Below are 22,095 nucleotides of genomic sequence, written 5' to 3' on the forward strand. Positions count from 1 at the left end.
GATAAACTTCACCTCTCCTTGCGTTCGTAGTACGGCAGAGATGGGGCACGTGCCCAAACCACACCAAGCTGTTGTTGCCTTGCGGCCTTAGGGCTGGACCAAGTGTCGGTTGACCAAACCTAATAAGGAAAAGGAGGATTTTTGATCCGCTGTTGACACCTTAGGCATAAACAAGGGTTAGCGTCAAAGCTGGTTGGTGGATGCGGTTAGGCTCGCGCTCGCCTAATTTGCTAGCGTCCCACACACAACACCCTCACAGAAGAGATCATCTTTCCTTCAATCTTTCCAGAGCGACATCGACGACAACCGACGACCTGCCACGCCGACAAGGTACGTATTCGCGTCCCTCAATTTGCGATAGAATTTGGCTCGAATTGATTCGAATAATCCGATTCAATCTCTTCGCAATTCTCCGATTCATCAAAGCTGATTGATTCCAGATGGGTGCCCTCAAGTACGTGGAAGAGATCCAAAAGAAGAAGCAGTCCGACGTGATTCGCTTCCTGCTGCGTGTCCGTTGCTGGGAGGTGAGAATCCCCCCCTCAATTTCGAACATTTGACATCCCGCCGGGAGGGAGAAGACCTCGTTTGCTTTGCCATAGGATACCCTCGAAAAAAGAGAATTTTTTTGATTCTGGGTGTTGCTGGGCTCGGCTTCGGAGATCGCAAATTTCGCTCACAAAGCTTGCTTTTCTTTCCCGCCGGCGGATGATGTGGATGTGGCACACAAGACAAGTTATATTTGGACTTGTGTTGTCTTGCTATACACTCGTTGAACTTTGCTGAGAGTGCATCAATATAGCTCCGTCAACTGAACGCTATCCACCGTGCTTCCCGTCCTTCTCGCCCCGACAAGGCTCGTCGTCTCGGCTACAAGGCCAAGCAGGGTTATGTTGTCTACCGTGTCCGTGTGAGACGTGGTGGCCGTAAGAGGCCTGTGCCCAAGGGTGCTACCTACGGTATGTTTTGCAAATTCAGGATTTCCTCGATGTGAGGAGATTGGACTAATTGTGTGTTCGCATTACAGGCAAGCCCACCAACATGGGTGTTAACCAGCTCAAGTACCAGCGTGCTCTGCGTGCCACCGCTGAGGAGCGTGTCGGCCGCCGCTGCGCCAACTTGCGTGTCCTGAACTCCTACTGGATCAACCAGGACTCCACCTACAAGTACTTCGAGGTCATCCTCGTTGACCCCCAGCACAAGGCTATCCGCCGCGATCCCCGCATCAACTGGATCTGCAACGCTGTCCACAAGGTTCGTCTACAATTCTCGTGCGACTCGGCACGATTCTGGGAGATTTACGCTACCCTTGCTAACATTTCCTGTACAGCACCGCGAGAGCCGTGGTCTCACTGCCACCGGCAAGAAGTCCCGTGGTATCAACAAGGGCCACCGCTACAACAACACCCGTGCTGGCCGTCGCCACACCTGGAAGATCCACAACACCCAGAGCTACTGGAGATACCGTTAGATGTAGACCGTTGGGTGTTCATGGGGGTTGGTGGTTATGGAAAATTTCTCTCTTCGAGGATGTGTTTATTCCGACAAAAACTCGCTTCTGTGACTTTGTCATTGAATCATCAGGGTGCGAGCCTAATGCAACAGATCTTTCGGATCGGATGTTAGCAAAAACCTTTCTCTCTCTGTTTCTTTCTATGATTCCCTTAACGAAGTACGACGACTCTTTTCTTTCTTCAGGACGCTCCCTGCAGCTTGTAGTGGACTGGTAGGCTGAATGTAGACGAACGTTGATCCGCGACCTGTTGCAAATGATATCCACTGCGGGGGGTTGTCAATTACCGGTTTGATGCTGAATAGCCGCAAGTGGAAGACGTTCGGAAATGCTGATGTTGCAGCAATCTGGAACATGGTCTTTGGTTCACTAAGATACCACTTAGCACAAGTTACGAACTTGTCAGAGATTGTGAGACTAGTCAGAGCTTCAGCGCCCAAAATAGCAGCAGTTCGTGACATCCTAGCGTCACATCCAAGGCCAGCGCCTAAAACGCGGGTCGACCCCATAGCGGTGGTCCAGTAGGGCGACGCCGAGGTAGGCTGTCGCAAGAGTTGTAAGACATCATCAGTTCGATAATTTCTTTCGTCCCGGTTTCTTTCTCACACTTMCAGAATGCCTATTACTCTTTGATGGTCTTAAGAGATCTCTTGAAACTGATATTTAAGTTGATACTGGTTCACTGTGGCTGAAGTTCCGACTCTTCTAGCTTCAAAGACGCTGATGGTGACATTAATACGGTATTAACCGTTTTCTATCACTGCCCCTGACTAATCGCTCTCTTACTCATCAATCATCCACCACTATCATCATCATCATCATTAGAGTTGCATCAATTGCGGCTTCTTCTTTGGTTCCCTTTTTGGTTCCTGAGGTCGCTTGGTTCAGTCGATCTGTTCCAGGTTTTTTTTTCGGCAGGATCCGACCCAGTTTAAACCTCCTTCATACCTCCAACTCCTATAAACCTAGTACCTACGTTGCCTCCTTTCTATCTCTAACAAGCTTCTCTGTGGTTCCTGCACATACTGCCGTTGATCAGACGACACTCGTGCGATACCTAGTTTAACCAGGCCTGAATTAACCGCGTCTGCTTCTAGTCTACGAAGCACTTAATCTACACCTGGAGTTGTTCCAGCTCAGACAGTCACGAGATATACACAAGCTAATGCGCCCATATGCCGTCGCGGTCCGCGTATAACCAGCCTCATCCTCCAACTCTGAACTCCGCCGTCTATCCAAACGCCGCCCTTCATTCTTCTTCAGCGGAGAGGAGTGCACCACGCCACATTCAGCGCGATGTCCCCATCCCGCCGACAATGACCGGCAACCCGGCGACCTCGCCTCCCCACCATCGAGGTCATTCTCGTTCGGTCAGTCACCCGTTTCCCTCCGCCTTTGGCGGCAAGAGACGCAACCCGAACCCGGGTTTCTTAGACTCTGACTCCGACGATGATGACGTTGAGGTGACCAATCTGCCCGATGTGCTTTCAAGTAGCCCCAGGAAAGCCTCTTCACGCCCATTGCCAGGTGGTGAGGCGATCTCAACAGGGAAATGCATGACGTGCAACTCTACTGTTCGGTGGCCGCGAGGGTTAAAGGTTTTTCGGTGCACGGAGTGCTTGACTGTAAATGATCTGGAGCCGTACACTTCGAAGGATTTGGGGAGTCAAGGGAGCACGGGGAAGGATGGGAAGCCTGGTCTGTCCTTACCGAGAAAAGGTGTGCCGACTTTACCTAGGAGCTCTTACCGTTGATCTGGGGCTAACTTACAGATCTAGCGGTTCCTCTCTCCGTGGAACGGACACGGTCCATAATTGATAATTGCGTTTCATCCTATCTGCGACGGCTTTTAGACGCGCCTCTGCCTCAAGCCTTCACATCGGGTGGAAATCGGTCTGAAAAACCCTCGGCTATAGGGCAGGATGAAAATCGTGTGCATACATATGACCATGGTTCGGGTTTACTGTCCGAGCCGCGCGTGGATGTCCGAGCGCGCAGTTCGTCTGCGTCCAGTAAACCCGGGAAACCAGACTGGTTCAACGGAGCCTCAAAGTCTTTGAAGCCTACAGCGAGTTCCTTGGCGCCACATACGGACGTTAGGGATCCTCGGCTACGTAGCCGCAACAATTCAGACGTGCACATTCTGCCCAAAGGCCAACGCTTGCCTCGCGAATCAGGAAGGTCGTGTGAGCGGGACATCAAGGATCAACATAGCCACCCTTACATCTTCAAGCCCCTAGAAGAGTACATACTAGCTTCATTTAAAGGATGCGACATTTTGAATGCGTCCTTTAGTACAGCACAACCTCCCTTACTGGCTGAGAACGCCAGTCCCGATCATAGCCCTCCAAAACCGAACGTGGAGAGCAATGATGCGCTCTCTCATGCGCATCCAGCATTTGAGATCGATGCAAAGACCCTTCTGATTGGAGACCTAGCCGAAAACTCTTCTTGGTGGATGAATGACGGGGACCCAAACTATGGCCTCGGCCATTCACATTCGAAAGGGAAATCTTCAAATCATTCGAAAGCAGTTACCTCTAGGAGTCCGCGGATCAACTGGTCTCAATTGGCAGAGTGGCATCATCTGATCATGACGGCTGGTTCGTCATGGGTCGAGCGCTGGACAGCCATGAGGCCTGTTGATGAGCGCGGCCAAGAAGGTCACGGGCGGAGCAAGTTATGGGACTCTGTGGACATGTGTACGATTGAGAGAGATATTACAGAATCACGTCTACATCTTCACAGAACCTTTCTCAAAGCGACGGAAAATCTGGTCAAGCGGCCACGACGACCACTACACAGACCAGAAGAGATACGGTTCCTTCTCATACTCCTCGCAAATCCGTTGATCTACCCATCAAGTTCTTCCTTGCGACCTGTCAATCTCACCCAATCCCAAGGTGGCAGGCGGCCGTCCCATCCAAAGGAAAGTGGTGAGAGGATACCGCCCCGTGATGCTAGACCTTCTCGCAAAGAACAATTGGGGCCTTCTGCGCCTCGCAGTGGGCCTCCAGGCCATCATTTTGGCATCGTCAAGCGCATACTGGGCTTAATGGCACACTTACCCAATGATTGCCATCACTATCTCGTCTCCTGGTTTTCACGCCTTCCTACTGGACAGTTTGAGAAAATAGTGGACCTGGTGGGCAGCTTCGTTACTTACCGTCTTAGTCGGCAGCAAGGACGGAAACGCAGCGAGGCTATCGAAAATGATAACAGTCTGGTACCCAGTTTCAGTAGTGCAGCTGGGAATACTCCTGCGGAACTGCACGCTGCCATTAATGGTAGAAGTCCCAGCAAGCCAGCAAAAGACAAGCGGAATAAGCCCGTGGTGTACGGTGATGATTGGCAGATCCGGGCGGCCGCAAGGGTGATGTCTCTGCTATTTACGGCAAACGATACGAGTGTTGCTCGGAAGCCAGATGCAGCATTTGGCCAGGAAGCAAGGTCCTCGACAAATAGAGCTGCGGGGCCTCGCCGAGGACACAAGATCCCAATTAGCGCCTTCTATAATACACTCCTGGATTATTCCGACCTCGTGGCGGATTTCGAAGCCTGGGAGTCAAAACTGGCCAAGTTCTCGTTTTGTCAATATCCTTATTTCCTCAGTATTTGGGCGAAAATACATATAATGGAACATGACGCTCGTCGCCAGATGGAAGTCAAAGCTCGGGAGGCATTCTTCAATAGTATACTGAGTCGAAAGGCGATAAGTCAGTATCTTGTATTGAAGGTCCGGCGAGATTGTCTGGTTGACGACAGTCTACGAAGTGTCAGTGAAGTGGTGGGTTCTAACCAAGAAGAGATAAAAAAGGGCCTCCGCATTGAGTTCGTTGGCGAAGAGGGTGTTGATGCGGGAGGACTTCGCAAAGAATGGTTTCTTCTGCTTGTTCGGGAAATTTTTGACCCTCATCACGGTATGTCGACGGCGCCAAAACGAAAGAGAGCTCAAGCTGATTGATACAGGACTCTTTCTATACGACGAGGACTCCCGATTCTGCTATTTTAATCCTTATTGCTTCGAATCATCTGAACAGTTTTTCTTGGTCGGCGTGCTTCTTGGACTGGCTATATACAATTCAACGATCCTAGACATTGCTCTTCCACCGTTTGCCTTCAAAAAGCTGTTGGCTGCTGCTCCGCAGACCAGCGGGCCGCAACCATCGAGTGCCCGGTCGAACTACAGGTGTACTTTGGATGACCTGGCAGAATACCGTCCTGCACTCGCCAAAGGCCTTCGGGCTCTTTTGGAGTTTGATGGAGATGTTGCCGATACATTCTGTTACGACTTTGTGGCCCACGTCGATCGCTATGGCGAGGCTGTTGCGGTGCCTCTCTGCCCTGGAGGCGAAACGAGGCCGGTCACTAATGCGAATCGACGGGAGTTTGTGGATTTGTATGTTCACTACATGCTAGACACAGCAGTCACTCGACAATTTGAGCCCTTCAAAAGGGGATTCTTTACCGTATGTGGCGGCAACGCGCTCTCGCTGTTCCGACCCGAAGAGATCGAGTTACTTGTTCGCGGCTCGGACGACGCACTGGACGTTGCCTCGCTTCGAGCGGTTGCGACATACGACAATTGGTCACATCCCCGGCCGGAGAACATTCCGGTTGTGCGGTGGTTCTGGGAATTTTTTGAGAATACCGACCCCCAGGCGCAGAGGAAGATTCTTTCGTTCATCACAGGCAGTGACCGAATACCGGCCATGGGGGCGACAAGTCTTACGATCCGGCTGGCATGCCTCGGAGACGATGCGTCGCGGTATCCAATCGCACGAACGTGTTTTAACACGCTAGKCCTGTACCAATATCCCACTCGGGAGAAACTGGAGCGGATGCTCTGGGAAGCAGTGGGGAACAGCGAAGGGTTTGGACTGAAGTGATAGAGTATATTGTGAGAAACTCCGAATAGATACCTTGTATACACACCTCAGGGGCAGGTAACCCTGTAAGGAGCTGATTATGATCCTTGTCAATGCCATTTTTAGTTGAGGGATGTCATATGTCTCCGGTGAGCGGTAGCCGCTATATCTCTAATGTTCGTACTTTTCCATCTGTCTACTCATACCTGTCTCAGTCGTCGCTGTTCTAGTCTGTCACATGACGCCAGACTCGAAGAAAAGCAAAGAGACTCGTATCAAAAAGTGTTGAGACGTGTCTATTGGTCTCATTATTGAGCACCCCCAGATTGGCGTGGGATTAGAAGAGTTCTAGACCTGAAAATCTCACCGTTGACAGTCGATACGTCCGAAGAGGGAAGATCCAGGTCATCTATTCATACTTAATCGGTGTAAGGATTCGATCTGTTCTCAGGTCATGGGACACTAGCGATAGAGCAGCCGAGCCATTGACTTTCGGGGTTCCCGGGGCAGAAATAAACAAAGACAATAGGAAGAGTTGATATCCGACAAAGGATCAGTGCCTTTACTGTTTGGGGTATGCATGTGCATTGTCGCAGTCAGTCAGTGTCAGCATCCCACATACAGTACAGTAGCGCAGTAGACAGCTGTTGTGGAGAAGCGGTGTGATATCCTTGTGGACGTATGGAGTACAGGTACCTTAAGGTAGTCTAGACCCTGGGGGGAAACAGAGCAGACTCGGTTGTGCATGCGGAAGGTACTATTGTCTGACAGTATTTGTTTTTGTTCTTGGAGGTTGACTCGTTGAGAGTGGCACTTGAATCATACCGCCATATTATTATTGTTGTTTACTTCCTATCTACTTTCTATCTAGTCAGGAACGACAATATGCTCTCTGACAGCGACAACCAACCTGTTTGCCTATGACGAGGTCATAGCGGGGCCAAAACGGGGACATTCTAGGAGAGTCTGTGGGGGAGAAACGTCATTGCGGATACGGGAGCTCTGCCACCGAGGAATTGATTTCCACTGTTTGTACTCTTGTAGCTTTGGGAAGAGAAGAAAGAAAAATTGGGTGTGATGGTTAGTGTCTAGATGGATTCCAGGGGTCAAGTGCTAAAATGGAGCTATACTCCCCAGGTGAAGTCATTTTATCCACTTGCTTCCTGTGTGCCGTGATGTTTTGTGAAGGTTTGCTCTGTGAAGAGTCCAGATGGAGATATCGTATCGGGAATACCGATGGCGTGTAATTTGGGTATGGTCCACTGGGACACGGTTCACTGTACACGTCGGCCACTGTCTGGTATTCAATTGATCGACTTTCGACCTGACGTGCATAGTCAATTGATATCGCGGATAGAAATTGAATTGGTCAACGTGAAAATAAAGATCACCACCCGCGTGAATAATTAAACTAAAAGGCAGAAAGATTATTCTTTTTGCCAGTACGGAGTAGCTTCGGGGAATCGGGCTGGGAGCACAAGGACATCACCTGACAGTGGAACTCTGGGCTGTTTGTGCTAGACCCACTGCGATGGAGCGTAGTGTCCCGAGCCTAGGACCAGCTTCCGTCGATGGCTGATTCCGATACAGTTTGTGCTTGACCTGCCCTGGTTAAGTAGATGAATGAATGGAGGAAAAGATGGACAGTCTGACTTCATTGGCACCGGGAAGTGCATGCCTGAGGTTAGCTTTTGCTGTTCCCCCTCAGTTCCCCTCCTTCACGGTTTGGGATTTGGATCCTTGAAACGAAATCATAAGTAGGCTTGTCTTTCCTCCTTGTCTTCTCTTTTCTTCCTCATCTTCTCTCCATCTTCCTCTTCTTCATCTTCATCCTCTTCGCATTCTTTCCTGCTTCCCTTATCTTCCTTTCTCGGTAAGTTCGACTTGCTTCTTTTTGTTCTCTTCGTCGAGCTTTGCCTTGAGTATCTGATATTGACTGTCGAGTGTTATAGATCGCAAGGCTTCATTCCACCTCACATCAATCGCAATGGGATCCAATCTTCCTCAGACCATGAAGGCTCTCAGATATGAGAAGCCTGAGGTCCACAGCGTTGTCCAGGTCCCTCTGCCCACTCTCCGTGAGAACGATGTCTTGGTATGTAGTCGACCCAATAAATATTCTGCACACCTCAGAATCGGATGGCTGACCCATAATGCATGTATAGATCAAGGTCAAGGCTTGCGGTGTCTGCGGTACCGATCTGCACATCCACGAGGGTGAATTCATTGCCAAGTTCCCCCTGGTTCCTGGTATGCCTGATGCTCCCTCGACAATCGCCGTCGTTCTCGAACATTAGACTAACCGCGGCAGGCCATGAGACTGTTGGCGTTGTCGCTGCTGTCGGCTCCAAGGTCAAGGGTTTCGAGATTGGTGAGCGTGTTGTTGCCGATAACTCTGAGCTCTGCGGCGAGTGCTTCTACTGCCGTCGCGGTGATGAGCTGTTCTGCGAGCACTTTGAGGCTCATGGTGTCACCATGAACGGTGGTTTTGCCGAGTACTGTGCCTATCCTGGTATGTTGTAGAGCCTCGACCCAACCACAGTGTCTTGCAACTAACCATACCGGACTGTAGCCAAGAGAGTCTTCAAGATCAAGAACCTCTCCGATGTCGACGCCACTCTCCTCGAGCCTGCTTCCTGCGCCGCCCACGGTCTGGACAAGATTGCTCCCAAGATGGGCTCTTCTGTTCTGCTGTTCGGTGCTGGTCCCACTGGTCTGGTACGTGGTTTCAGGTCTGGTAGCTCTGTAACATGACTGGAAACTGACTGTGCGTAGATCCTTGCTCAGATGCTCCGTCTGAACGGTGGATGCAAGGTTACCGTTGTTGCTCCTGAGGGTCTCAAGATGGAACTGGCCAAGAACCTCGGTGCCGGTGACGAATACGTCGCCCTCTCCCGCAAGGACCCCTCCGCTCAGTTCGAGAAGCTCAAGTCGGAGAACCCCTACGGCTTTGACATCGTTGTCGAGGCCACTGGTAACCTCAACATCCTCAATGACTCCATCAACTATGTCCGCCGCGGCGGTAAGCTCGTCGTGTACGGTGTGTACGCCAACAAGGACCGTGTCTCGTGGCCCCCTGCCAAGATCTGTAAGTTTTTCTTCCCATTGTTTCCACCGAGTGTTTGCTGACAAACACGTTAGTCGGTGACGAGATCAACATTGTCGGCAGTTTCTCTGAGGTGTACAAGTTCCCTGCTGCCATCGACTACCTTGACTCGGGCAAGGTCAAGGTCAACGGCATCGTGAACAAGGTCTTCAAGATCGAAGAGTGGGAGCAGTGCCTGGAGTCGATGAGAAACAAGTCCGCAATCAAGGCTGCCATTGTCTTCGACTAGAGGGTTGATGGGATAGACTTGGGTTGGGGTCAGACAAAATCTTGGATTGGATCAGAACCAAGTTTTGAACATACTTCATGTAATGATTTATGACATATGTGATGATATTATTCCCTGAATAATAGAAAGAGAATTATCTCCAGTACTTGCAAAGTACTGGCCTAGGTTCATGGGAGGGCCGGCCTGGTTATATCTGTAGGCGAGCGAGGACCTTGAGGGAGGTGACTTGTTGGTACCATCAGTCCCCAAGGTAGCAGTGACGTATCTCCGGATTGGCCTACCACTACTCCATGCAACAATACATTACCCTTAAATTACTAAAGATTTGATGCAAATTAAGTCTGTTCAAGTTAACTTCTGTAATTAGCAATTCATAAGTTGTAAGGTCTAAAATTGAACTCAGGAAAGCAAAAACCACTGTTGTAAAGGACTGCATCCCAATCCACTCCGCTCCACCTCCAATAATCCTCCAACGCTCACAACTCCCCACCACACGTCCGAACTTGTCGTCAACCCGACCCGGAAACGAAAAAGAAAAGAAGAGAAAAATGGTCAAACCCCTAACCTTCAAAGGCGACAAGCCCAAAAAGCGCAAACACCGCGAATACGCCTCCACGGAATCGAAATTCGGCGCGGACACAGGCACAGGCACAAGCCCAAGCACAAGGACCCCCGCAGAGGAAACCCAGCACCTCGAAGACAGCGCCGAAGACCAAAGCTGGGTGTCGGCCGACGCGCCGTCGGATATCGCAGGCCCGGTGGTGCTCGTTCTGCCGTCCGACCCGCCAACGTGTATCGCGAGCGATGCGAACGGCAAGGTGTTTGCCAGCGAGCTGGAGAATCTGATTGAGGGGGATGCCTCGACGGCGGAGCCGCATGATGTGCGGCAGGTGTGGGTTGCGACGAAGGTGGCGGGGACGGAGTCGTTGAGTTTCAAGGGGCATCATGGGAAGTACGTCGGCCCCGTCTGGGAGATTCCTTGAAAGGGAAGGGGAAATGCTGATAACGGATGGCGACAGATACCTAAGCTGCGATACCTACGGCATCCTGAGCGCCTCCGCGTCCGCCATCTCGCACTACGAATCGTTCCTTGCGCTCCCCTCGACCGATGTCCCGGGTACGTTTGCGCTGCAGACCGGCGGAGGCGATAAGGAGGCGTTTGTGTGTGTGCGGGAGGCTACGTCGAGCAGCAAGGCGAGCGGGCGCGTGATCGAGGTGCGCGGCGACGCGAGCAGTCTCGGGTTTGAGACGACGCTGCGGATCCGCATGCAGGCGCGGTTCAAGCCGCGGATCAAAGCGAGCAAGGAGACTAAGGCGAGGGAGAAGATTAGTCGGAAGGAGTTGGAGGGGATTGTGGGGAGACGGCTGGAGGAGCATGAGGTGAAGAGGTTGAAGAGGGCGAGGAGGGAAGGGAATTTCCACGAGGAGGTGCTCGATGTGAGGGTTAAGGGGAAGCATGATAAGTTTGCTTGGTAGGTTTTTGCCTATTCCTTTTTCCTTTTTGAGTCTGGCTAATGCTGATGTCGATGTTGGTAGATTGGCGGGCGAACCTATGAAGATCGATTACCTGCGTTTGAGATTGAGACGCAGTAAACAGTTGCATTTCCGGAATTCCCAGCGAAAGGCCCTTGAGCAGATGACGCGAGAATGCGTGCTACAGTTCTACGAGCGCGACATTGTTATCTGCTGGGGAGGACAGGCCTAGACTCATTCGAGATTGAGCGTGACTGCGCCTTAATGTTCATATTACACCTCGAATAATGTGGTGAAGGACTTTGTCGGGCCAAGAGACGCTTTGGAATGGTCTGGTTTGTTTATCTGTATGCATTATCATCTATATGATGAGCAAGAACTAAAATAAACCTGAAGTATTATCATAAACCAAGGGTATCATCCCACCGCAACACCGTACAATATATCCCCAATCGAGTAGAATCCGGCAGTCAATGCTCAGTCACGACGTAATCCCGATGGACTACCATATCGTCCGAAGGCGTCGAGTAGTATTCCGCCGGTAGGACGCTTTTCTTACACAGCGGGCAAAGACTACTTATCTGTGTAAGCGAAACGTCTATGCAACTCGGATGGAAGATATGGCCGCATGGCAGTTCCCGCACAATCGTTGTTCCCGAGACAAAGTCATCAAGACAGATTGCACAGGTGGGCTGTGACCTGCTGGAAGAGTCGCTGCACTCTCGCACGGAGGGAGGTCTGCTGCTCTCACAGGTAATTGCAGTTTCCGGTAGTCTGATGGTGGAACTGCTTGCTTGCATATCTGTCTCCTTGTAGACTAGACGAGGCTCTTTGTGGTCAACAGATCGTATCGAACTTGTATCTAGCGTGACCTGGGTTGGACTAGGGCTGCCTTTCAAAGACGCTTTTGAGGGAATGTTGACAGAGGGGTAGACGTAGGTGGGTATTTGATCAAGAACCTCCCGCGAAACCCTGATTTGATGTAGCCCGAAATTTTCAATATCCACTTCGCCGGCAGCGATGCGACGCTCGAGGGCTTGTCGGCGTCTCTTCTGCACCAATTGATAACATATGAGGATGATGATACTGAGAACCAGTACCATCCCCAAAATTGCGAGGATGAACCCCCAGAGACTGGGCATGTTTCGATGATCCTCCGCTGCGGAAGAGACAGAGCAAAGTCAGCCAAACGGATTCCGCATAGCAGTATTCGCTGGGAACTATGGGTCGTCTTACCAAAATCTAAGAGAGCAAACAATCGAACAATCTCATGCTGATCCTGCGCCAGGGCAGAAGACTCATTTAGATTGCTACCCGTATCAAATCCGACCAATGTCGCATTTTCAGAGTACCACGACAGCTGGCGCATGAGTGTCTCCCCAGCAGGACCGGGGATCGCATAGACCGGATAGTTGTTCTGATTCTTCCATGCTCCAGCATCACCCAGATCCCAGATAGGATCCTCCGGCGCGGGCGGCTTCGAATCGTTGGTTGAAGGTAGAAAGAAGATCAGCGCTTCCACGTCCTGCTGTCGCGACGCATTAAGAAATGACTTGGTACAATTGATAGATACCCACGGCGCTAAGCCGATGTTGGGGAAGTTCAACGGAGCGACATGGCTATGGCGAGTCGAATTGGACGGCACAAGCGATGCGGTGGCATTGTTGCATGGATCCTGAGGGTCAAGGCTAGGGACAAAGAGTAGTCCTCTTATTGGACCCTTGCCTGGTGCATTTTGAGTAGATAGCGTCTGGACTGTCCCGTCAAGCACTACACGGAGGCTCTCGCTGTCCTGTTGGTAGCCGCAATGTAAGCGGGCAACCCATTTGCTGACATTGATTCACGATTGACCTGTACCACTGGTGAAACATACATTGATTGCTCGAGTTGCATTCGTTACTCTCCCAGATCCTTCGAAAAACATCGGAGCCGTGGCTAGCGATTGGGCGGCTAATGATCAGACATGGTCAGCCCAATTCCCAACAACAAGCCACTGTCTAAAGCGCATGGCTACACCAGAGGTATAGATGAATTGCAAAGAAAAATAGGCACAGTGCACAATCTGAAGGTGAGGATGAGGAATCATACACATGGTTGCAATATACCAACACCGCTGCCTCTCAGCATCAATGAATGGCGTTCAAGAATATGAAAGGTCAAGACCGAGTAGAAGACAACATTTCGCTCGATTAATAGTATGCCAAGATGTTGTAATGCATATGCATAGCTTTTTCAATCAGGAAAATGCAAAAGCAAAATACAGAGATGTAAAGGGAGGAGGGAAAAGGTCAAAAGGTTGTTCTCAATAGTTGCAGGTGATAGATAAATAATAGGTAGTGCCGAAATCGACGATCATGCCAATAACATCTTCTTCTCAGGCACCGTACGGGGACAGGACCCATCCTATCCACCTTGTCATTTTGGCCTAAGTTCTTTTTTCTTTTTCTTCTTCCTGTTGCCAGCATGCAGATTCTGATTCATCTCCTTGATCGAAGATGGAAATGCCGTTTGCAGTCAGACTCTGATGACGTTTGCGGGGACTGGCCATACATCGAGCACCCGATTTTGAACAAAAATGTGAGGAATTCGAAGAGAAGGATTCACAGTATGCCTGTCCCTGCAGATTGTACTGTCTGCCACGGTATCATCAGCAGAATCTTCATTCATGTCCATCATCTGGTCTTATCCTAGGCAAGCTGTCTGTGCTCCATCCCACGCTGATCGACAAGTGGAGCTCCTGCAAGGAAGGATACCGTCAGTACGGAGCACTGTCGATAGATGATAGATCAATCCACACATCTCCACATTAAGGCAAGACTCGAGTCCATAGATCATGTCCTATCACACTCAGCACCAAAGAAGGACAATTAAGTCCGTAAGGTGAATATCTGTACCCCTGAGATGTTGTAGAAACCGTGAATTTCTTGGCCTGTGACTCTTATCACCCCAAAGCGGAAGCACTGAAGGCCGTATCTTCACGTGATGAGTATCACGTGCATTGGTCTCCATCATCACTGCGATAACGATCAGCTCCTGTAAACATCCCACTAACACCACACTCTCGCCCCTCAACCGTTTTCTCTGCAAATCTTGCATTTAGTATGCTCTAGAGGGCAGATAGTCATCAAGAACTTATCAAGCTCTGGACCATTGGTCTTTGAGCAAGATAATACCACTTCAGTGACGAGTTGTGCCTCTGAATCCCTACCCTCACACCATCACTCATGCCCTCTCAATTTCTCACCTAAATCCTTCCTCTCATAGCATTCATCACTTGGAATTCACGTACTTTAACTGTCTCAAAATGCCAGGTGCCAACAAAGGCAAAGGCAAAGGCCGCGAAGCTCGTCCCTCGCGAAGCCGCAACACCACCCCCAACTCAAGCTTCAGTGCTGGTGCAACATCCGTGGGAGTCCAGTCCAGTTACCTCGATGTTGACGTCTCGAAACTTCTCATTCCGGGCACTATCCAATATGGCGAAATCCTCGACCGTATGAGCGGGGTTGGCCCGATCCCGGATTCCAAGTCTCTCGAGTCGTTGATGGAACACCTCAAGACTCTCAGTCAGCTAGCAGAGGCTCGTGTTGATGCCTGCGATGCCGGTATTAGAGAGCTCTCGCAGAAGCGCAAAGAGGTTGTTGAAGACCAGGAAACATACGACCGCGAGTCCGCATCCAAGGTGAAGCGTGATGTCGACGATGAGGAAGAGGAACCTATCAGAGCCTCTAAGGGAGGAAAATTGAAGAAGCGTAGGGAGCGTGGAGGAAGCACAAAGGAGGACCGTCCGTTGGCACATGGTGCTCATGACATCGCCCGCCAGGACGGCGCCGAGACAAAGGTCGAAGGAGGTTCGTTTTGTTATGCCCTTTTTTTTGAGACATTCACACGATGACCCGTCCCTGCCCATCTCTCTCACCTGAACTTCACCTTTCATAACGACACAAACTCCTTCAACTTCTCCCCTTCCATGTCATTCTTTCTACATCTCTCTCGTCTTTCGTCCTGTCTTGGACTTCAGCTTCCAACATGGATCCAGCTAATGAGCCAAACCTAGCCGCTTCCCCAGCCTCCAAGAAGTCGAAGAATATGGCTTCTGAAGTCACCTCTCCCACTTCTCCCTCGTCTCTGACTTCTCCCAAACACACTGCTACTGCTGGCGAAGCTTCCGCTACTGCCGAGTCTCCCTCCGAGGACGAGAGCGATGAGCACCAGCCTGAACCCGCTCCGGCCATCCCTCAGGTTCAGGTGTTTGGTCCGAACCCGCTCAAATTCGATGATCCCACCATCTACCACATTCGCGATGTCACTCCTGATATGACAGATGAGGAGAAGAAGGAGATCTATTGCGTCAACCGTTTCCCAAAGAGTGATCTGAGCCACATGATGGCTGGCATTCCTCCAGACAAGGATTTCAGCAATGCCAAACCTACTAATCAAGTCAGCGCCAACACTTTCCTCTCTTACATCGAACCTTACGTGCGTCCTCTGACCGAGGAGGACATTGCGTTCTTGAAAGAAAAGGTTAGTTCACTGGCATTCCGAAAGGCAGTTTTCACGTTAGCTAACAATCCAACAGGGTGATCGCACTACTCCTTTTATTATGCCTCCTCGCGGCAAGAAGCACTACACCGAGATTTGGGCCGAAGAGGATGGACTGATGAACATCGATCAAGCCAACGGCGATCGCGAACGTCTTCCCCTGAACCAGGGACGGGGCAACATCGATCAGGTCACTGACGAGACTGTTGAAACTGACAAGGTCTCCGTCGGACCCTTGGTCAGCCGCCTCTATTCCCTTCTTCGCTATGAACACCGTACAGACCCTGACGAAAACTCCGCAACTGGTGCTGCCAATGGAGAGGCTTCCACCAGTAACTTCTTTACCGGAGATTCCATGGATATCGATCAGCCAGCTGGTGAATCAGAGAGCAAGCCACTTCTGTCCGCGACTTCTTTCCCCGATGCTTCTCCTAGCGGCTTCAAGGTCCCCGCAGCCAAGCTCGACCATGCTCAGCTTGATGAGCGTCTCAAAGCAGAGCTCCGCCACATTGGCTTTCTCGGCGAGGATGACAACCCTGACTACGATGCTCATTACGACGACGATATTGCACAGCGTTTGCGTCTGCTCCAGAGTGAACTCAAGAAGCAAATGATTACCAACAATGCCCGCAAGGCGCGGCTCCTAGATATCGCTCGTGAACGCATGGCACACCAGGAATATACCACCATCCACGATGACCTCGACTCCCAGGTTCAGCAGGCTTATCTCAAGCGCACCCGCACTCTGGGTAAGAGCAAGAAAGGCTCCCAGGCTAAGCACCGGCCTGGCGGAGCCGGCGGTGGCAGCCACGTCGCTGCAGGTGTGAGCCGGCCTGCCATTGGCGACGTGGCTCGGACCCTCATGGACAGGCGCAAGCGCTGGGAGGAGTGCATCGGGCCCATCTTCAAGGACTCGAAAACCTCGGTCCCCGGCAAGGACGAGACCATTTTCGAACCGGCCATCATGGCCGAATACGAGAAGGCCGAGCTCGAGGGCTGGGACGAGGAGCAGGAGTAGGTCTGCCGGCTGGTTTTCCCCAAATCGTGCCGGCAGACCGGCACTCCTGTGCTCGGTCCTTGCTTTGGTCGGTTGTTTTTCCTTTTTTTTTTTTTACTTTTCTTTTTGTGTATTACCACATACCCCTGTACAATGGCGGCGTTGGGAGGGGCTTGGGAAAGAGTACTGGTTTCTTTTTTTTTTCCGCGCTTGATAGCGCTGGTTTACGATCTCCTGCGTCAAGGACGCAGCAACCCTCGCCAATGTCGGCGACTGCCAAGTGCCCTGTCCCCTGTGGGGACTTGGCAAAGCAACGGCGGTTGTGACTTGGTTTGGGCTTTTTGCTGGCGACCAGACGAATGACTAATGAAATTTATTTCCCTGGTGGAATAATCTACATCTGCTTCTCGTCCCAAGCACTGTGACTTTTAGATCATCGTAAATGGGTATCAGTTATTCTCGTAGCATATAGAACGTCATCGGTGTATAATCAAGACCTCTCCCGGGTATCTCTTCAGGGCCGCCGTTAGGTCCTTCTCACTAATCTCCAGCTCAGTACAAATCTGATCAAAACAATGCATGCCGTCCAGATATTTAGATAACGTCTTATTATCAACGAACTCCTCCTCGTCCTCGTCGTCAAAGACGACCGCGGAGCGACTCCCGCTATGAACAGAGGTTGCATGCTCCCTGCCGTCATCCCCACGCTGTCCAGAGTAGTTATGATGATGATGATGATGATGATGATGTTGCTGCTGGGCAATCGGTGCCGCGTCATCGCCCACACTCGACGCATAGGGACTATTTGTCCCTGTTCCCGGCCCTCGGGACGAGGGTCCCGATGGCGGCTGCGAATGCGAGTGGTGGTAATGCTGGGAGGACTTCAGCTGCGGGGCGGGCTGGCCCGTCGCGTAGGCGTACTTGTGGACGCGGTATAGAAACCCCTTGATAATACCAAAGGTGATGAAGCGGCGAATGTCGATGTGGGCTAGCTTGCGGCTGTTCTGGGCGTACCATTGTCGCACGCTCTGCCCTTGCTTGAGGCTCGCGTAGAGCTCGACGATGCCCACGCCATCCACCATTTCCGGCGGAGGTGGGGGCTGCGTGGGGTCGTGGTCGTCAGGGAGGATGGTTGAGATGGAAGGTGTTGTGGTGCTGGAGCGGTAGCTCGAGCTTGGACTGGGTGTTCGGCTTGTGCTTCGGCGGTCGCGGTAGTCGGCTACCGGGGGCCATACGGTGTCCGGGTCGTATTTGGCAAGGCCGACGAGGTTGCCTGGGATGCCGGAAACGTGGGCGTTTGTGAGGCCGTGGGCGGCGGGCGAGAGGGCGGAGTTCGAGGCGGACGGTGCGGTGGCGGCACCGGTGCTCCCGTGGACGGCCAGGGATGGAGCGAAGAGCGTGTTGACGTAGCGGGCGCATTCGCGCTGCATTTCTTCGTCGGAGGCGATGGTGGAACTGAATTGGGCGGTGGGCGCGTAGATTGCGGAGAAGGAGAAGATGTCCAGCAGGAACAGGCAGCCGTAGTAGAGGAGATGGCGGATCGCGCGACAGGTGAGGGAGAAGTCAGTATCTGCTAGGATGGAGATGATGCGGATGCTGTTGACGCCATTGATATGAGGCACAATCTATCCTGGGTTAGCTTCATTCCAGACGTCGTAGATGTTGAAGGCGTACCCGTTGCATGGTCAGATCCCAATTCTCATCCATAAACGTCTGGTATCGGACCGTGAAAAGAGGGACCTGCCAGGCTCGGACCTGTGGAGGAGCTGGGTATACAGGGAACAGCTTGATATTCAGCGTGTTCAGTTCATCTGCATGGATCGTCAGCGATCGGGCCTCCCCCAGTCTCGCGAAGAAGGCAGCGTACCGATTGGAATCATGCACTCGCAATAGTTATTCAAATCCTCCATCAATGTCTCGCACAAACTGTATACCTTCCCCTCTCCACTTTTCGAATGGTCCCTAGACAAGAATCCATTCTGCTCTTCCAGTCCATGCATCAGATCCGCAAGCTTCTGCACCACGCTTTTGTACGAGCTGAAGTCCTCCTCCTCGGCCAGCACCAGGCAGAAGTTGAAGATGAATTCATTGCGGTCGTACCGGAGCGATTTCATGCAGATCGGATAGCCCAATATCCGGTATCCATTTGTGCACACCTGAATCAGATTGCCGCATAGCTCTTGCCGGGGGATCACGAAGAAGGAGATGTCGGAAAAGGTCAAGAAAAGAGGTTGCGAGGGGGCGGTCGCAGAGGGTACGATGGCTCCATCGGGGACTTGGTGGACAACCTTGGGGCCTACAACGGTCAGTCTTTCGTAGATCTTGGTTATGGGGTAGATGGATTATTTAATTACCCTCTTGGGTGTCAAATTTGCTGTAGAATATGGCCCTGATCATGATGAGTTGAAGCTATGAAGAACAGGGTGCGGGACCGCAGTTGTCAACGTCATTGGATTGAAGATCAGCTAGGTAGCTGGAAGCATGATCACATCATTTTCCTATGCCAATATCATAGATTCATCCATGCATGACAATGGTCCATCAAGGTGTTCACGGTGCTATGGGTCCGGTGGATGATGTCGCACTTAAAGGCTGCGGGGAGCCTAGACACGGAGAAAGCATAGCTCCAAGCAGGCTCAAAGATAAACCGACATAGAATCTTTGGTACTCCGCATTGCCCGCCCAACCAGCGCTTTTTAAGCCGTTGAAAAGAAATAGCGAATGCCTTCATCCTTATTATCAATTCTGATTTGACATTCTACCGTGTTTGCTGTCCAGTGTCTGGTTCAAATGCAACTGAAGATATTTCACACCATTATCAAATTAGAAAAGGCCAGTATTTTTGCGACGCTGGAACAAAGCAATCCCAAACGGACAAAGACTTGAGGGGTATTAGAAGAGCATCGGAGACGACTACAAAGACAAAGAGATCGATCTATCAGCAGCAGAAAAGGGGACTATTAGGAAACGCCCGAAGATGACAAAAAGACGAGAGACAGCTGTGAAAGCGCCGTAAATGCACCACCCGAATCGAAACCTGCTCGCTAGCAATATCTGTAACGCAAATGAGGTAAGAACAAAGCAAAGACCAGTAAGCTGCCTTTTCTTATCGTGCAGTTCCTGGAGGGTTGGGAGGGCGCTGAATGCCAACGTTTGAAGAAAGCACCCTGGGCGGCGCCGGAGTCATGAAACGGTCTGGGAGTGATGGCGGGACTTGTGTGATGCCTGTCCGACGCAACTGGGCCAGTGGAGTAGCCATGTGGGACAAAAAGTTCAACGGCTGGCCCGTTCTGATGGCATTGATCAGGTCTGCGTAACTTCCGCGTTCGCCGACCTCCTTCAGCCACTGCTCCCAGTCCTCGTCGAGTGGGACATTGGCACCTTGTTCTCGGGCTGCAGTAGCCGCCAGTAGACGATGGTTCAATTCCACCCCACAGCTTTCCATCTCCTCGTCGCTAGAGTCCTCCTCCACTTTGTGTACTTGCGGCAAACGGTCAATTCCACGGTTGACAACGGCGTGGCCAGTGTTGATGACATCCTCGAACGGTTCGTCTATCTTCACCTCAGGTTCCTTGGCCGTATCTGAGCCGCCGTTGAAATGGATCTCAACAGAGGGTCGCGGGGACGGTGTTGCCGGTCGGATGGCTTCGGCAGTTGTGTCTCGCACCTTGATGCCCTCTTCCTTCTCGTACCGTTCGCGCGCGGATTTCGTTCCCTCCCATCTACAGAGCGATGAGATTTCAGCTTCGGTCAGACCAAGTTCGTCAAAGACCTTGAATAGCTTTCGATGCCATGGGAATCGGCTCAGTCTCATGCGGTGGGGCCCATAGGAATAGTCAAGGCCCGGATATTGGGCTTCGATGCTGTCCAGGGATCCATAGAAAGTGGATGTCTCTATCCGAACTTCTGGGACAAGATTGCGAGTGATGTGAGCAGAAAAAGTGGCCGGATCACTGGTACGGGGGCGTGGAAAAATTGCGCTGTGCACAATTTGAGCTAGGGAAGGTTTATGCATGGTTGATGAGGCTGCGGTGGTATGATGTTGAGGTAGTTGAGACTCTTGGGTAAGATAGCCAGTCAGGTTGACCAAATAAGAATCCCCAACTAAACAGTGCGGAGAAAGAGGAGCGGTGAGCGACCAGATGAGGAGAAAGGAGGCAATCCCAGATCTGATACCAACAGTTGCAGATATACACAAGATGGACAGGCAAATGAGTAAGGAGTCGGAGCAGTTGGAAGTTGGACTGTAAAGGAAAGTGAATGAGCTGGAATTGTTTTCAGATCACGCTTCATAAATTATCGCAACTTGCAAGGAGAAGAGAGATCAGCAAGGGGAGCAATATGCACGGATGTTAGTATGCATAGGGAATGCGCCGAGGCTACGCAGAGCGTACGGGAGAACTGCAAATGATGGGCGATTTAGGCGTGAGGTTGGTAAAATAGAGACGAAAAAAAAGGGGAAGTTTGTAAACAATAGTCGATAATAAGGTAGAGCTGATATAGACCAGACCGTCCCTCGGGTCGAGTGTGGAGTTTGATACTATTTGCGGTGGTTATCGTAACAAATCTCAACAACGGATAGCGGGGACGATGACGATGACGCTGATGACGGTGTAAGACCACAAGAGTATTGGTCTTTCCTTTGACTTCTCTGTCGAGTATCCTGTCTCCCTGAATATCAACTCGAGTACGGAGTACTGAAAGGAGAACTCCTGATGATAAATTGAAAAGGATCCTTAGCCCGTAGAGAAGCCTTGGCTTCAAATACGGTCCAGGCCTCGAGTCTAGATCAGCCGGCTTCTAACAGGAGGAATACATCATGATTCGCAACTAGATCAGCCTCAGGAGGGCCTTTTATTGCCCTAGCGAATCAAGAGAATGGAATTGAACCGAAGAAAAGAGTTTGAAACAAGAGAAGAGAGAACGGAGAAGGGGAGGAAGAGAGCAAACTTTTTTATATTTGGATGTCGGCGATTATTTTCTCAGCGACGATGACAACAAATAGTAGACTAACAATTATGATGATACGACTATTTGTCTGCTGACACGCATGCAACTGACCAGCGCATCAGAAGGAAAAGGGAAACCTGCGTGGAGTTCGGAGGAGAGGAGAACAACGCTGTGGGCCAACGAGGGCACTTCTTTCCGTCATAAACCGGCGTCATGATTGCTGCAAACCTTGATGGATCCATCTAGTGAGGGCGCAGAATCCATGAAAAAGAGGACAAGTCTGATCTTGTTAGATGATTCTATCCCCAATCACCCTGAGAATGGAGCTGTGGTTCTGTTTTCCTGGGCTTGACTGTGTTGGCGAGCGGGTCTATCGTCCACTCGCCTCACCATGTTGTATCTGCATGGCCACTTGGTCGA

General features: G+C 51.2%; 8 protein-coding genes across 8 annotated transcripts; 5 read left to right on the forward strand and 3 right to left on the reverse strand.

The window, feature by feature from the left end:
- Positions 1-440: 440 nt before the first annotated feature.
- Positions 441-1,471, forward strand: Asppvi_003294 (60S ribosomal protein eL15; the record flags this gene model as incomplete). Its single annotated transcript, XM_043299259.1, has 4 exons — positions 441-527; positions 803-959; positions 1,028-1,254; positions 1,331-1,471. 4 exons carry the CDS (start codon positions 441-443, stop codon positions 1,469-1,471), a joined length of 612 nt encoding a protein of 203 aa, XP_043155194.1.
- A 1,217-nt stretch (positions 1,472-2,688) lies between these two features.
- On the forward strand, positions 2,689-6,402 carry Asppvi_003295 (HECT-type E3 ubiquitin-protein ligase; the record flags this gene model as incomplete). The annotated part of the gene is made up of 3 exons (XM_043299260.1): positions 2,689-3,232; positions 3,292-5,433; positions 5,483-6,402. The coding sequence occupies 3 exons, from the start codon at positions 2,689-2,691 to the stop codon at positions 6,400-6,402; spliced, it is 3,606 nt and encodes a 1,201-aa protein (XP_043155195.1).
- A 1,966-nt stretch (positions 6,403-8,368) lies between these two features.
- Positions 8,369-9,716, forward strand: Asppvi_003296 (zinc-dependent alcohol dehydrogenase family protein; the record flags this gene model as incomplete). The annotated part of the gene is made up of 6 exons (XM_043299261.1): positions 8,369-8,476; positions 8,547-8,631; positions 8,693-8,893; positions 8,954-9,099; positions 9,157-9,469; positions 9,523-9,716. The coding sequence occupies 6 exons, from the start codon at positions 8,369-8,371 to the stop codon at positions 9,714-9,716; spliced, it is 1,047 nt and encodes a 348-aa protein (XP_043155196.1).
- A 548-nt stretch (positions 9,717-10,264) lies between these two features.
- Positions 10,265-11,421, forward strand: Asppvi_003297 (uncharacterized protein; the record flags this gene model as incomplete). The annotated part of the gene is made up of 3 exons (XM_043299262.1): positions 10,265-10,668; positions 10,736-11,179; positions 11,253-11,421. 3 exons carry the CDS (start codon positions 10,265-10,267, stop codon positions 11,419-11,421), a joined length of 1,017 nt encoding a protein of 338 aa, XP_043155197.1.
- A 238-nt stretch (positions 11,422-11,659) lies between these two features.
- On the reverse strand, positions 11,660-13,113 carry Asppvi_003298 (E3 ubiquitin-protein ligase RNF103; the record flags this gene model as incomplete). The annotated part of the gene is made up of 3 exons (XM_043299263.1): positions 11,660-12,348; positions 12,426-12,981; positions 13,063-13,113. The coding sequence occupies 3 exons, from the start codon at positions 13,111-13,113 to the stop codon at positions 11,660-11,662; spliced, it is 1,296 nt and encodes a 431-aa protein (XP_043155198.1).
- Positions 13,114-14,493: 1,380 nt separating this feature from the next.
- Asppvi_003299 (histone acetyltransferase NGG1) lies at positions 14,494-16,746 on the forward strand (the record flags this gene model as incomplete). Its single annotated transcript, XM_043299264.1, has 3 exons — positions 14,494-15,037; positions 15,244-15,710; positions 15,766-16,746. 3 exons carry the CDS (start codon positions 14,494-14,496, stop codon positions 16,744-16,746), a joined length of 1,992 nt encoding a protein of 663 aa, XP_043155199.1.
- A 455-nt stretch (positions 16,747-17,201) lies between these two features.
- On the reverse strand, positions 17,202-19,122 carry Asppvi_003300 (nitrogen permease regulating protein NPR2; the record flags this gene model as incomplete). Its single annotated transcript, XM_043299265.1, has 4 exons — positions 17,202-18,350; positions 18,400-18,536; positions 18,593-19,021; positions 19,080-19,122. 4 exons carry the CDS (start codon positions 19,120-19,122, stop codon positions 17,202-17,204), a joined length of 1,758 nt encoding a protein of 585 aa, XP_043155200.1.
- A 709-nt stretch (positions 19,123-19,831) lies between these two features.
- On the reverse strand, positions 19,832-20,740 carry Asppvi_003301 (uncharacterized protein; the record flags this gene model as incomplete). The annotated part of the gene is made up of 1 exon (XM_043299266.1): positions 19,832-20,740. The coding sequence occupies one exon, from the start codon at positions 20,738-20,740 to the stop codon at positions 19,832-19,834; it is 909 nt and encodes a 302-aa protein (XP_043155201.1).
- Between the last annotated feature and the right edge of the window lie 1,355 nt (positions 20,741-22,095).

This window comes from Aspergillus pseudoviridinutans (assembly GCF_018340605.1).
Source record: "Aspergillus pseudoviridinutans IFM 55266 DNA, scaffold_2, whole genome shotgun sequence".
Lineage (NCBI taxonomy): Eukaryota > Fungi > Ascomycota > Eurotiomycetes > Eurotiales > Aspergillaceae > Aspergillus > Aspergillus pseudoviridinutans.